A 15,307-nucleotide genomic window follows, 5' to 3' on the forward strand; every position below is an offset into this window, starting at 1 on the left:
AGGGAGACAATTCCATGTCAAAAGTTCACGTCTATAGGACATGTGGACCTGCAAACAATCCTGCTGTTGGCTGTACACCCAAGATAATGGGTATTCAAAATCCCGTCAACATAACTTTAACAACTGCCTGAATATATATAGGAAATAGCTCTACAGCTCTGGGTGTGAGTGTGTATGTACAAACATAAAGTGCAATAAAGTGTAATGCAGAAAATATATATCTTTTCCCAACATTGCCTTCCATAAAGTATTTAGACTTGCAGGACCAACTCTCTCATTTATTTATTTTTACCAAATCTGAATGCAAGAAACAGTGTCTGTTTTATGCAAATGCTGATTTGGCATCCCCTTCTTGAGAGCCATTCTGGGTCTATAAGAATAATGCATGATGTACATTCCCTGTGAGTAATTCTGTTGAATTAACTTATGTTTTGTCGCCTGAAACATTCCATTTCTTTATTACTGCAAATTCCAGTTGCATTAGTGTCTGGCTTAGTAGGATTATCTGCAATAATTGGTGGAGAACTGCTTCAGTGTATTTCTTTTTCTTTTTTCTTTTTTAAAAGACCTTCCTAGTCTCTCTTTTCCAAATCCTTCATCTCAATATCAAGGCTATTAAATAGTGCCACAGCTATTTGCAACTTGGGTTTTACGTATATGGCTGGGGAAAGGAGGCTAGCTTTCTGTTATTCACTTTATTTATCTCTACGTTCCCAGTCATTGTAAGATCAAAGCTCTATGATCAGCTCTGCTGCATTTGCCATGTAGAGACAGAACCAGCACCTTTCCTGATATGTCCTAAACGAGTACCCTGTGTTGCAGGTTTTACAAAATAGAGACTGAGATTTATGAGATGTAGCTGTGTCTGTTGCAGAGTAAACAAAGAAGTCTTGTGACACCCTTAAAACTAACAAATGTGTGACAGCTCAAGAGTTTGTGGTCTGTAGTTTACTTCATTGGATGCATGTAATGGCCATCTTTAGCCGCTGGGGTGCAAAGATCCCCAAATTTAGTTAATTTCGCATGCATAGCACCATTGAGAATGACAAGCGCCGTCGTTGAGTCTGACAAGCACCACCGCTGGTGTCGTGCGTCTTTGGTAAATGAGCGCACAAAGTCAAAAGTCCTTTAGTGAAATAGTAGGTATACATTTCGGTAATACCTAGGTATATATGTATTTTGTTTCTCTAGCTTGATCAAAATTATTTATTATTTTGTAACAGGTAGATAGTTAAGAGCTTAGGTGGCTTCAGCAGCAAGTGCCTGGCGCCCCCCAGAATTTGGCGCCCGGGTGCCCCACGCCCCTTGCACCCCTGGGTAAAGACGGCCCTGAATGTAATGTAATATATGCTTGTCCACTGAGGATTGTCTTTTATGACACACCCCTTTCTCTAGCTCATGCCCCTCAACAGCATATGAGGGGCAGTTAAGAAGGGTGGGAAGCCTGGCTGATAAGCTGTATCCTCCTCTGACTTTCCCTGCTTTCTGCGCCTAGCTGTCACCTGCTGAAGGGTCTGGGTAGGAATTTTTGCAGGGGAGAATCCCTTGATTGGCTGTATGGTCCCTCTACTTTTTGCTTACTCCTCACTGCTGGAACTAATTTGTAGTTGGTTGTCGTGGGGTTTGCCAGCCATTTATGGCATTCCGTACAGGTGGGTAAGTAAGTGGGAGGGAATAATAGAAGATAAACTGATGTATTAGTGGGTTGAGGACATCCTTCAGGGATTAGCCTGTTGTTGTGCCTGGTGGGGTTTGGGAGAGCGCCCTTTTGGACCTGGCATGCACATAGCGGGGGCAGAGTGCATTTCCCAGGTTCATACCTAAGGCTCACCTAGCAAGGAGAGTGTTGTTTCACCCCATCCTTAGCAGGGAAGCTGCAATGTGCAGCTGTATTACATACCCAAATGACTGGACGGATATTACCCTACCAGAGTTGGAAAACATTTACCTTGCCCATACTTATTTTAATCCGGTTATTTGGTTTAGTGTTGGTGGGCAGTTCCTCCAACTGCTTATATGTATAAAAATATAACCTTTACTCCAGCTACATCTCCAAGGCATCTTTTGGGTGTAGGGACAGTGACTGTTGCTTGGGTAGATGGAAGTGTGTGCATAGAAACCTGTTATTTTGGTGTGGCCCTAATGTGGCCTTCTGTATGACATAGCAATGAAATGGGGGGTGGGGAGTTGAAACCCTCACTCCATGTTTGTGAAGAGCCTGCTGGATCGGGCCAGTGGCCCAGTATCCTGTTTTCACACTGGCTAACTAATGTCAGTAGGAAACCCACAAGCCAGACACAAGCACAGGATTACTCTCCCCTCCTGCATTATTGCCTTTGACTGTGGAGATAGAGCATAGCCATCATTGCTGGTAACCACTGATAGCCTTATCCTCCACCCACTGTTGTGTGGAAGGATGTGTTCTGTGCTGCTGGTAACAGAGTAAGTGCTTAATTTCTAAAGTGCGGGTGGGGTTCTGGAGCATTCAGCTGTGTGGGAGGTCTCTAAGTTCTGCTTCTTAATTCCAAGAGTGTGGAGGATTTAAGAAGCTGCAGTTGCTCCTGGAGAGAGAAAAGCTCTGAGCATCTGCTCAGGAACGCCCCCTTTGTTATTGCTTAACTTCTTTCTGCTGAAGATTTTGTGGATTTGCTAAGTGGACTTGGGCTAGACATGTATTTCTCTGCTTTGGCATACTTCAGCAACAGAAGGAGAGTGCTATCCTCTAAGGATGGTTCTGGTGCTCTCCAGATGTTGTTGGATTACAAGTCCTATCATCCCTGACCACTGGTCATGCTGGCGGGGCTGTTCCAGAGGGCAGCAGGGTGGGGAAGGTTGCAATGGTATATATGCAACACAGTGCATTTATTTACTTATTTAATATTACATGTGCTTGAGTTACTGTGAGTCTCATCAATTATATCACCTGGCCTGCTCCCACTTGCACTCATTTTGTGGTTTCTCTTTTGTAGCTCTGGCATATTTGAGTCTGTTTGTTCATTTATCATGTTTATGTCACACTTCTTCCGAAGACCCCAACATGGCATGACATCATCCCTCCATCATGTCAGCCCTGTGAGGTAGGTTAGGCTGAGCGATACCAACTGGTCCAGGGAGCTTCATCACCAAGGAGGAATCTGAACCTGGCCTAGTCTCCACACTAAAATAGTTCCCTCATTTATTTTCATGTATGCATGGGGTGGGAGATTTATTTTCCTCAGGGGAGCAAATGAACGCGTAAAGTCCCTTGTTCACCCACCTGCAATCTGAAGAGGTAGAATCCAGGGGGAAATTACCACTTGATTCTGAAAATTGTAGAAACTAAGTTCTAAGCAGAGATGGGATGTCTCTCAGTTTTTCACACCCCTCCCCCCCTGAAGTTCACTTCTCCACTTTTCAACATCAGTTTGTGATCTTTTTATTTCTTAAATAAGTCCTCATCAGTGTTTTTTGTGTGGATTTCTCCCAATATACACATTTTGGGACACATTTTTAAAAGCCTGTTCCACCACCAGTTTGCAGGGGTACCAACTGGTGTGGCACATATGCTGCCTGTAAGACACAAAGCTCCAACCAGCAGGACATCTATTGGCATATTTGAAAGTGCTGTGAGGCAAGGGAGGGTATATTTTAGAGCCCTATTTAAAGGGTAGCCACCTGTCTCTTCTCCGGCAGTGGCACCCTCCCTCCCTGTCCCCCAGTGTGGCATGCTGGGCACTGCTAGAGGGCTAAGTAGGAATTTTTCCCTATCCACATTTTGGAATATGGATTGGTTTTTCACCTACTTTACACTGAATAGTGGGACTAGGGATGCTATATGGTCTGCCATGTTGTTTAGTAGGCTAATCTGGCTCAGTGATTCTTTTAGCCTGGTGGCACACTTTAGTCACCTCTTAAGGTAATTGGCTGGCCCTGAGGTTCACTCTTTGAACTCTGAGACTCAGGGGGTGGTAAAGGGGCCACCTTTGAGACCAAGCTGAATCATCCATTTGGAGCTATGGGGTCCTGGTGTGTGTGTGTGTGTGATGCAGCAACACTTCCCTTCTCACCTCCAAGTTGTGGCTTGGGAAAGGGGGTAGGCTGGATAGCTATGCCTCTGTTTTCCACAGGCAAAGGTGTTTGCTTGCCTAAAGTTGTAGTTCATAGCTATCCCCCATCTGCTGATCTTCTTGTGCTCACTGAATAAAAGTGGCCCCATTCAACCCCAGCCTGTGTGTCCATCTCTTTATTTGGTCATCAGGACGCAAAGCAATTTCCCTTAAAATAATGCATTTTTCTATGTCACTTTGATTAACTGAAATAGGGGGCACCTCTTATGCTCACCTACTTTGGCAGGTATTCTTTAGCCAAAGAGCAGAATTTCCATATCTGAATCACATTGCACATGGTAATCTGAATTGGGACTGGATATTGTCTTCTAGACTTTTAAACTGGGATACTTTGGCCGTCATATCAATAGCTGGTGTTAGCTGATGGGAGGGTTTCTGCGAATCTCCTCTCATCACATAGAGTTCTTGGGCCAAAGTCCTAGGGAAGAGTCTGGAGGCCTACAGTGCAGTGGCTTTCCTGAATCAAGGTCAGGGCCTGGATGGGAGATGTGATGACGTCCCAGAACATAGCTTTCAGACACATGAGACAGCCACCATGTTAAAGTGAAGCAAGTTTTAGTTTTAGATCTCCTAGATAGGAGATCACCTGACAGCCCTCTGAACACTGCCTTGAGCTCCATCATGGAAGAAAGGCATGCTATAAATGTGATAAATAAAGTATAGAATTGGTATTGTAACACTGGGATAAAGAGGACAACATCCTATAAAAATCCATACAGGCCAACGTTAATTCTATTGCTATTATAAATTTGACTGGCAAAATCTTTCATGAGGCATGTGTGGACACCCTCTCTCATGTTCCCTGTGTTCAGAATAGACCAGGAACTTTTAAATAGCTAGTTGCACACACTTGCGGGTACGCACCCACCCCCACCAGAATTTTACGAAATTAGCAGGCAGTTAATATAGAAAGACCCATCTCCTTTCAGATTAAGGACTTATTCATGAGATAGCACACAATTATATCACTGCCTGCATCCCCCAGTCTCACACATATTGACCTTTGTGTTCAAATGCAAGAAAGGAACATTGTCAGTATTTCAGTATTTCAACCTGAGATGCCACAAATTGAATCATAATACACAAATAGGGACGAGGTGGGTGGTGGGTGGGGAGATAGCCAGTCAATGTGAAGTTCTGCCTTTGGGGCTCATTTCAAGCAAGCCATTCTCTGAGCCGATGTGATGGATCTGTTGGAATCTGGTTAACAGCGTTACATACATTCTAGCAACACATCAAGTGATCATGCAATGACAAAATGACGATATGCCCCACTGCCATGCTGAGATAGGTTCTACACCATGAAGAACAACATTAGAGCTTTTGACCTGATTCCCCAGGACACTTGGTGGCCCATTCACACACTCACCTCTTGGAAAGGAATCAAGTGGAATTAAACCTCCATCTGCCTGCCCCACCCACTTTTTACCCTCCCATTGAAGGAAGCTGCCATCACTCACTTATTCTCCAAAGGAGGCTTCTTTGCACATTAAACTGAACACAAGTACAAGCCATCTATACAGATACAGAAGTGTTTCTGTGAAAGACTGTATACAGCTCAGCTATCGTACACAAAGACTGCATTTGCTGAATGTTGCATGTGAAATATTGTATTGAATATACCACAGAACTATTGTGTACACAGATTGAGTGTAATGTGTGAAGACCCCTAGAAGCTGGCGTAATTGGAGATTAGTGCCTTAACACTCTAATAGTGTGTGACAGCAGTCTTCTTGTGAGAATAGGAAAGGCCTGTAGGTTTTCTAGCTGTATTACTTGCTGGTAAATCTGGAAATACTTGATGACAGGCACAATGACAATTGATTTCATATGTATCATCAAGTAGGTAGCAAGTTAGTCAGCCCCTAGTCTCTCCTACAATACAAACATTTATTGGTTTGGTTGCAAATATCAAATGCACAAATATACGACACTGTATCAAAGTGAAATGTGACTGTGGTTTGCATTAAAAAGGATGAGTTTCATTTGCACACTGTTTTGCTCCATACCCGCAATTTGCTCAATCTATTCTTGGGTGGGGGATCATTTTGTGGGAGGGAAAACAGTGTAACTTGCAAACTTGGTTTCTTCATACTAAGCTTAATATTTTTTCATATATGCAGAAAAGCTTTGTCCATGTCAGTGAAGGATCAACTGCAAAGCTTACTTCATTTTTTGGAGGGTTTTTACGTATCAGCATATCTCCTTTTATTAAAAAAAACTATTTACATTTCATTCACAGTTTGTTATCTATTTGACATGTCTTTATTCTTGTCCTATGCAATGTTATACAACATTTCTGATCTTCATGAACAAGGGAACTATTGGGAGCAACCATTATTCTGTGGTTTCATAACCGTGGACTCCCTGATATCAGTATTATTTAACATAACCAGTAACTATGCAACCAGTCTCAATTCCTCTATCCATTTCATTAAAAAAAAAAAAGTTTACAACCTTATGCCCCAACAGTAAGTTATAACTTACTTGTGGATTTCTTTAAAACAAAATATTTCTATCTGACGTTGTTGTTTTTCTAGTTTGTGTACATTTGTAAATGTGTGTGTATTTCCCTAGTTGTTCTAATCGAAAACAATTACGAAATCGTAAGAGCTGACCAAAGGGGAAATAATTCACTCTTGTGACCAGATAAATAATAATTCTAGAAAATGATGCCAACTGAGGGTTAGAATTGGCAATAAAAGATACAAACTCTTTTAAACTAGAATTTTGCTTAAATGCAGAATTAGTAATTGACTCATGTGTTTTCATTTCTCTCCCCCCCCCCATCTTACAATTTAAAAAGGACCGATATCCACAGGGAATGAATAAACTAATTTATTCAGATGCAAAATCCATCTTTCTTTTAGTGGGAAAAAAAACATTAGGAAGTTAATAAATCGAATCAACCAGTTTGCAACTAAAACATAGTTTGAGGTATCCATGTTTGCATAAAGTTTCATATCCTCAAAGTCATATTTGCATAGGTTACTTATTAAAAGTAGTTTTATAATGTCCCCCAGAGAGAAAAGCAATTAAAATTTTATAGATTTGCAACTAACCCCCCCAAATCTTTATTCAGCTGGGGACACACACATTTAAAACCAATAAGCTACATAATACTCAAAACGAACTAAATCCACTTAAAATACCAATGATTATGCAAAAGACTGATGTTTTGCGATCCTAATTATACATAAACAGGGTATTTGAAAATTTAGCATGCTGGAGATACTTTGTCATAAATAATAATTTGGGAGGGGAGTGTAACTATTGCACTGTTTCCTGATTCTGCTTGGTTTGAGAAAATTTCATTGTGTTGTTAGCCAGATCCTCATAAATGAGCTAGACTGTTGCGATGGGAATATTTGTACACACTGACCAGAAGTTACTGTTAAGACACTTCTCATCTCTTTGTCAGAGCTGCCCCTCAAATGACACTCAGGTGGAAGGATTATCAGGAAGGGAGGGGAGGAAAGGAAGTGGGTCACTAGACCAGGAGATGAGCCGATTTGGGGGGTTCTAAGGCAGTTTATGCTTGTTCAAAGTGTGTGTGGGGGGGGGCTGAATTTGCTCTGAGAAGTTCAGTTCTGCACATTTTCACATTGGATTGTGAATCATGAACATTTGCCAGCACTTTAGTGAGATTATTTTCTGATATGCACATTTCTGTATGTTATATTAATCTCTGTATATTATATTCACAAGTATAGTTATTTTCATGCACATTTTACACATATCAGTACACATATTTTGGCTAGGGGACTGCCTTGAAAGATTTGGCTTTCGTGTTGTTTCAAAGGAAATGTGGATTAGATAGACTTCTCTTTAAGTGCTACCTGACTTGAATTTCTCCTCCATCCCAACCCTGAGCTTTCCACTTCCCCTGATTCCCCCTGAAAATTGATTTAGCTAAGTGTCTTCACCTAAATCTAATTCTAAACTTGAGAGTTTCTCCTCAGACAAAACATCAGGGGAATTCCAAGGGAATCATGGAATCATAGAATTGGGATCCTGAGGGTCATCTTCTCCAACCCCCTGCAATGCAGGCAAGTCAAAAGAATTTTGACAAAACTAGCTAAAATTAAGTCTCAAGTGATTCTTTGGAGCAATGGTCATTGTTGTGGCAGTCATGTGCACAATCATGTCCTTGAGGTCTTCCCCTTCTGCCCACGAAGTCTATGGATTATTTTACCTCTTGCTGTCCCTTGGTTATGACTGCGAAATTGATCTTTTACTCCCTTGAAAAGTACATGAAGCTGAAGGAGGAAGTTGGAAGAGTGGCACCCTTCCCCATTTCCTCTTTCAGCTCTATGTGCTTTTTAAGGCTCAGATTAATTCTGCTGGATTTCACTTTTCCCCAGATCCTTTGGGAAAGTGGCAATCTCTCTCCCTCTCTCGGGGTGGGGGCTGGAGCAGAGAAAGAAGTGACTAGAGGGGGTTGAATTCATGGCACTCGCTTAAAGATTCACATGTGCCCAGAGGCCTGAAAAAAGGTTGATGATCTGAATGGTCAGCTTCCAAAGAGAACATTAAATCTACTTTTGCAAAGCAAAAATAGTTGAAGGTTGCTTTAAGATGCTGAATACACTGCTCAGGAAATTCTACTGTTGCTAGCACAACGTATGGAGGCATTGGGGGCCTTGCACTCAAATGTACTCAAAAAAAGAGAATAATTTATGGATGAAGCTGAATGGGAAAGCTTAAGCATAAGAAGACCCTGCTAAATCAGGCCAATGACCCGTCTAGTCCAACATCATGTCCTCACAGTGCCCAATCAGATGCCCCATTGGGAAACCCACAAGCAGCACCCGAGCACAACAGCACTCTCCCCTTCCTATGTTTTCTAGCAACTGCCTCTGACCATGGAGGCAGAACATAGCAACTGACAGCCTTATCCTCCATGAATTTGTTCAATCCTCCTTTAAAGCCATCCAAGTTGGTGGCCATCACTGCCTCTTGTGAAACTAAGCTTGCTTGCCTGCTTCCTTCCTTCCTTTCATCTAAATTCTGCTTGATATTTTGCTTCAGGCAAAGCTTGGTGTCTCTGAAGTTTTCCTGCAGACCTAAGCCATTCAAAACACTTTGGAATGGAATATATGGAAGGCTGTGGGAAAGCTCCTGCATTAGGCTGACTCATGTATAATGGAGAGCTGAATTGTAAAGTCACTGCATTCTAATAAATGCAGACACTTGACCAAGGGCTAACAATTCTGCCCCACACTACCATACCCTGAATGCAAATGCCATGGAGGTGTCCCCAAGTCTGTGCATTTTTGCACACACAATTTGGGTGGAGAACTGTATTAAAAACATCAAAGGATAGCTATGTTTTGGTCTGTGTTTTGTTTCAGAAAGGTGTAAATTAGGTGGGCTTGCCTTTAAATGTGAACTGAATGGAAATTCTTACTATTCCTGGTCATATTCCCTGTCTCTTGTGAAACGGATGCTGTCACACCTCTGCAATCCCAAGCATGTTTCAAATCAAACTATGCCATTCCAATTGATCAAAAGCCTTTTCCAGGAATCCTTCAGAAATATCTTCTTTTCATGCTTCTCGTGAAGAGTAGTCTATATGCTAGATGGCTGATTGAAAAGCAAATTGACAATCTGAAAGTAGTGCTTGGAAAAGTCAGGCCCAGGGGCCAAATGCAGCCCTGGAAGCCTCTCTATCTTGTCTTTGGGGTCTCCCCAGGCCATGCCCCTTACCAGTCCTGCTTCACACCCTAATTAAGTGTTTTTGCCTGCCTAGCTAGAGTGTGTCAATGAACTCTGACAAAGCCTCTTGCTGCCTGGATGTAGGATAGAAACGAGTACATGAGTATGTGTAGAAACAAGGCTACTACAGAAAGGTAAAATTTACATTCATTGCTCCACCCACTTTTGCCTCTGGTGTCACCATAGACATGTGGCAGATTGTCCAAGAGGGAAGGTGACCCTTGGGCTGGGGGAAAAGAAGGTTCCCCACCCCATTCCTAGAGGAAGCACAGATGGATTTGTTCAGGATACCAGTGGTGCTCTCTTTGCAATAGCAGGTTCCTAAGGGTGGTTCAGGTTCTAACACACATTTACAGAAGCCACTCTGTGCATGTTCAGGGTGTTCAATTCCTTTATGAATACTGACACCATGCAAACCCTACAATGCTCCTCCATAGGAAAAAAAAATGTATTCAAACCCCAAAATCAATATTTTCAGAGAGCCAAGTGACAAATTGAAGGTTAATGGGGATTTTCCTTTTCTATTCTTTTTCCTGTTTGACTCTAGATAACGTTGAGCTACCATTTATAGCTTTTGCCCTCAAAGATCCAGTAGCCTTTTCAGCGCTGCAAGCTCACAGAGAAAATACTTTTAGCCGCCACATGCTAATGACACACCTTTGTGGAAATGAAATGAGAATTGACTGAGTTGCACTCCGTATGATCGGATATTCCAAGTAAGGAACGAAAAGCAAAAACAAAACAAAACTCGGAACTCCAGTTGCAAACCAGGCACAAATAGCAGAACTGGAGTGATAAGACTAATCCGTAAGTCAGAGTGGGGAAAAAAAGGTTAACTTTCTTACCTGTCAGACACAGCATGCCTCAGCCAGCTCATGCAAATTGATTTTATTCACCAAACATGTGTATGTGTTTCTTCATTACCAGAATAAGCAGCACTTTGAGAAAGCAACTGAGCATGCAGAACATTTCAACATTCATTCATTGTTCCATATAGATATTTAGGGAACTGAATCCATGAACAGCACTTTGAAGTTATATGATATATACTCTATATGTATGCATATGTACCATTTGTTCCACCGTTATGTGTTTTTAGTTTAATGCCACTCCCCACCTTAAAAGGAATGGAAATATAAAATTCATTAACAGTTGCTTCCTTGACAAACTCTTCCCAGTTAGGTTTCCAGAGGTTCTATTTTCCCTAACAGCTCACAAAGCCTGAACATTTTCTGTAAGTGAAAATGAGAGTTCTAAGACCTTTTGCACATCATCCAGGTATTTTATTCCTTTCCTCTGCTTCTTTGAATATCTATTTGGTTTTTAAAGTTCTAACTGTTTTCTCTTTCAATGGAAAGCTGATGTTGTCAAAGTTAAGGTATTTCTATTCTGTCCGCCATTCTGTGCGATCAGATTTTATTTGAGTTGGATCTCTTTGCTCCCCCAGTCATGTTGGACACAATCAAACTATGAATAAGCATCCGTATGTAAGTTCCACTGACAGCAATGGGAGAGAGTGAAGGCTGGGCTTCACTTACACATTGAGCTCAGTGGGATGGACAATGAAATGATGGGACCAGTGTGACGGGCAATGTTTACTCAAAAGTAAGTCCCACTGAGGTTTGCTCTGTACTTGTGAGATTGTCAGCCCTGTCAAACTCAATGGAACTTACTTCTAAATAAACAGAAACAGAATTGTGCTATTACCATCCTATTCTATGGATGTTTGCCCAGTAATTAAGTCCCAGATCAACAGGGACTTGCTTCCAAAATTGGGGGGTGCAAGAAAGCACTGTTTCGTTTCTGCTGCTGATCATTTCCCACCAATAACAATAAGCTCTGTATATCTTTTGTTTCCATTGGTTTTAATTAGGGTTTAACATGGATTTATCTTTCAAGAAGTAAAGGAACATAAAACTAAATGTCAGGATGATGCCAGACTTTGGAGAGCCATGTGCAGTCTCTCCATTCCTTGCGAAGTTCATGGTAAATTTGGTTTAGATGTGACTACGCGGTTATCCAATATCTTATAAGGTGGGCAACTAACGTTTCTAGTAATGGCTCTTCATGGATTATAACTATGTAGCCTTATAGACTACAGCTATACACAGAGAAAGAAAACATGAAACCTAAGCAGAGCACAAGGTGTCTAAGTAGCACAATTTCCAACTGAGGTATGTATTCAGCAGTAAATTACTTTTTACCTGTCACTGTAGGCAGCTGCGGTTGCTGTGGTAGGCTGGGCATACCGGTACGCAGCATAACCACCCTAAAACACAAAGACACTCTAATCAGATTAGAATTACAGACAGTAACAAATTTAGAGGGAGGGGGGAGAACCACATACACACAACACCCCAAATAATTAGTAACAATTAGTTTGACTTATGAGTTTCACATACAGCTACAGAGAGCTTCAAACAGAGTAATTGTTAATGGCAGTTTCTAAAACCAGCTTGTACATTAGCTGAATGAGCTGGTGCACATCAGAAGAGGCATAATGAAATATGAATTTACATACAAATCCGGAGCATGCCTGCTCAGAAAGGTCTCAACAAGATTTACTCCTATTGTAAGTGTGCATGCGAGTCCAGCCTCAGAGTTTTCCCTGAGTTTCATCCTCATAGTTAGACTTGCTATGCCTGTAAAGAAGTTAAGTCTAGCTGAGTTCAGTGGAGCTTACTCCTAGGCAGGTGTGCATTAGATTGTGGTCTTAATCGAAGTGTGTAATTCACAGCTCTTTTTTAAAAAAGGGGATTAGATAGATTCATGGAGAGAGAGGGGGAAACCATGACTGTTAAACCATGACTGTGAATGACTGAGGTCCTTCTCCGAGGGTCTTCTGCTGGTTCCCTCACTGCGAGAAGCGAAGTTACAGGGAACCAGGCAGAGGGCCTTCTCGGTAGCAGTGCCCTCCCTGTGGAATGCCCTCCCTTCAGACGTCAAGGAGATAAAGAATACACAACTGGTTATTATTTGAATATGCTGCAAAGTGCCCAGAGTGGCTGGGGAAACCCAGCCAGATGGGCGGGGTATAAATAATAGAATTATTATTATTAATGACGCCTTCAAGTACAGTTGCAGTTTACCTTTGGTTACCACGTGTGGAGAATTAACAGAGGGCAGGGGTCTGGGTGATTGATCATGCCATGCACTGATTGGGAGTGCCCAATGCCTGGCATGAATGATGTTGATTATTTCCTATAATTGCCAGGTGAACTTAAGGGGAATTAAGTTCCATCTGAGGATAGAGCTCTGAACAATTTCTGGTGCATCTTCATGGTCATTCCCACACCACACCATGCAAGAAAAGGGTCCAGAAAATTAGCATTCTTTTTTTTTTTAAAGTAAATCAATTGGTCATTGATAAAGAAAGTCAGAAAGCAAAAGGCTGAGGCAATGTTCTACGACTGAATAGGCAGATAGGGAGATGCTACTGCTGCTTAGCCACTTCATCACAGTTGCTAAGCAGTAAGAAGCAAGGAATGTGAGGTATTTTCTATATCTTCCCTGATGAAGAGGTCCACTTCTAAGAGGAAGGAGTTGCAGCAAGAAGTATAGGAACAGGAACTAAGTGAATGACTCCTTGTGACGTTAACATCTGTGTGACTGGCACAAATCACATAGGGCAAGCCTTTCCTAGTAGGGAAATAAAATTACTAGCTTCACATGTTGACGTTTTATCTGCCAGATATTTTATTACTTGTATGTGGCCCCTGATTTACTTTGGAAGTGACAAACGGCATCTGACTCAACACTTTTAAAAGAGATTGTACAACAGGGTGAACCTTGATCAGATGGTGCAATGCAGTTTCTTAGACAGGAGTTCTAATTCACTTGTGATCATCTGTGAATACCTCCAATAACATTGCACTGTTGGTTGCAACATGCTTGTAGCCTTGTTACTATTAGTAGTAGTATACCCCACCCACTCTGGGCAGCTTCCAACATATATAAAAAACATAATAAAACATTAAACATATGTAGTTATTGAAAAAGGTTAGCACTGCAGCCTCTATCTGACTGCTTGCCTGAACTTCTGTATTTATTATGCACGCATACTTTTAAATGAAAGGCATATATTTAGGGGCGTCAAGCTGAATAAAAGATTGGGGGAGTGGGAGATAAGCCCCACCCCGAATCCCAGCAACAGACGTATCTAGTGCTGGTGAAGGTTTATTCCCCACTCCACTCCACTTTTTATCTCCAAAACAGTTCTGTGATGTTGACTCAAAAACAAGAGACTGGTCCAGGGCTACTCTGCATTCTTAAAACTAAAAAAGGGACTAGAACCCAACCCTCCTCAAGCCCAAGTTTCTAGGCATCTGGTTGAGCATCACTTGCACCCAAAATCAATGAAGGCTGGCTGAAAAATTATGTATTTGCCTGCTTGGGTATTTTTTTTAGGACCCATCTTATTTCTGTGACAGTGAGTTGCTTTAAATTGCTTTTAAATATTGAGTTTCAATTGTTGTAAACTGCCCTGGGACCTTGGGGTAAAGGGCAGATTAACAACAACAACAACAACAACAGTTGGGGAGCTTTTTCCCTCCAGGCATCAGGACTGGCTGGATGATGAAGAATGGTGGGAGGCCCCAACTGGGGAACCACCAAGAGAACCCCAGGAGAGGAAGACTGCTTTTTGTGTGCTGACCTGCATATGAACCAGCCCTGACACCAAGTCATCTGAATTAGGCACTCCTAGTTTAATTTTTTTAAATGATAAGCAACCAGATTCTGCTTCCTTTCTCATCCTAGTAGAGCTCTTTGAATCTGCCCCATGGAAAAGCAGTTTGCATTCTCTCTCTCTCTCTCTCTCTCTCTCTCTCTCTCCAGTCATAAAGACTGTAATAAATTATGTCAGAGGTTTTTGCCCAATCCCAGCTTTCTTGCCATTAAGCAACCCTTTTACAAGTCCATTTAGAAAGCTTCTTGGGAAACAAAGTCCAAATGTGGAAAAGAAAAGAAAAAGCAGCAATGCCCATCAACTTTGCTCCCCTCCTGGCTCTGTCAAATATTTTACTGGTAGGGGAGCAAAGAGATCTGGGCCCCTATGAGTTGATGCCTGTGCATATATTAGACATAGAAAAAGACCACAAGTATCCAGTACAAGAACAAGTTGCTTCCCTTTGTAACTTCCTATGGCTTAGGGAAGAAGGAAGCTACAAAACAGAGCCTTGAAGTCTGAACAGAGATATGTATAGAACCCTGATACAAGGATGCCTAAAATTAGCAGTACACTAAATTTTTCTCCCAGGGACGCGGGTGGCGCTGTGGGTTAAAGCCTCAGCGCCTAGGGCTTGCCGATCGAAAGGTCGGCGGTTCAAATCCCCGTGGAAGGGTGCGCTCCCGTCGTTCGGTCCCAGCGCCTGCCAACCTAGCAGTTCAAAAGCACTCTCGGGTGCAAGTAGATAAATAGGGACCGCTTACTAGCGGGAAGGTAAACAGCGTTTCCGTGTGCGGCTCTGGCTCGCCAGAGCAGT

General features: G+C 42.1%; 1 protein-coding gene across 38 annotated transcripts in view; it reads right to left on the minus strand.

Moving 5' to 3' along the window:
- The window catches only part of RBFOX1 (RNA binding fox-1 homolog 1), a 1,465,188-nt gene that overhangs the window by 36,233 nt on the left and 1,413,648 nt on the right, over positions 1 to 15,307 (minus strand). For all 38 annotated transcript variants that reach the window (XM_083414161.1, XM_083414137.1, XM_083414127.1 and 35 more), the window contains one exon: positions 12,029 to 12,093. In XM_083414161.1, coding sequence (XP_083270287.1) covers positions 12,029 to 12,093 — 65 coding nt within the window. The remainder of the gene's footprint in view (positions 1 to 12,028; positions 12,094 to 15,307) is intronic.

The sequence above is a fragment of the Podarcis tiliguerta genome (assembly GCF_965153285.1).
Source record: "Podarcis tiliguerta genome assembly, chromosome: 14".
In the NCBI taxonomy this organism is placed as follows: domain Eukaryota; kingdom Metazoa; phylum Chordata; class Lepidosauria; order Squamata; family Lacertidae; genus Podarcis; species Podarcis tiliguerta.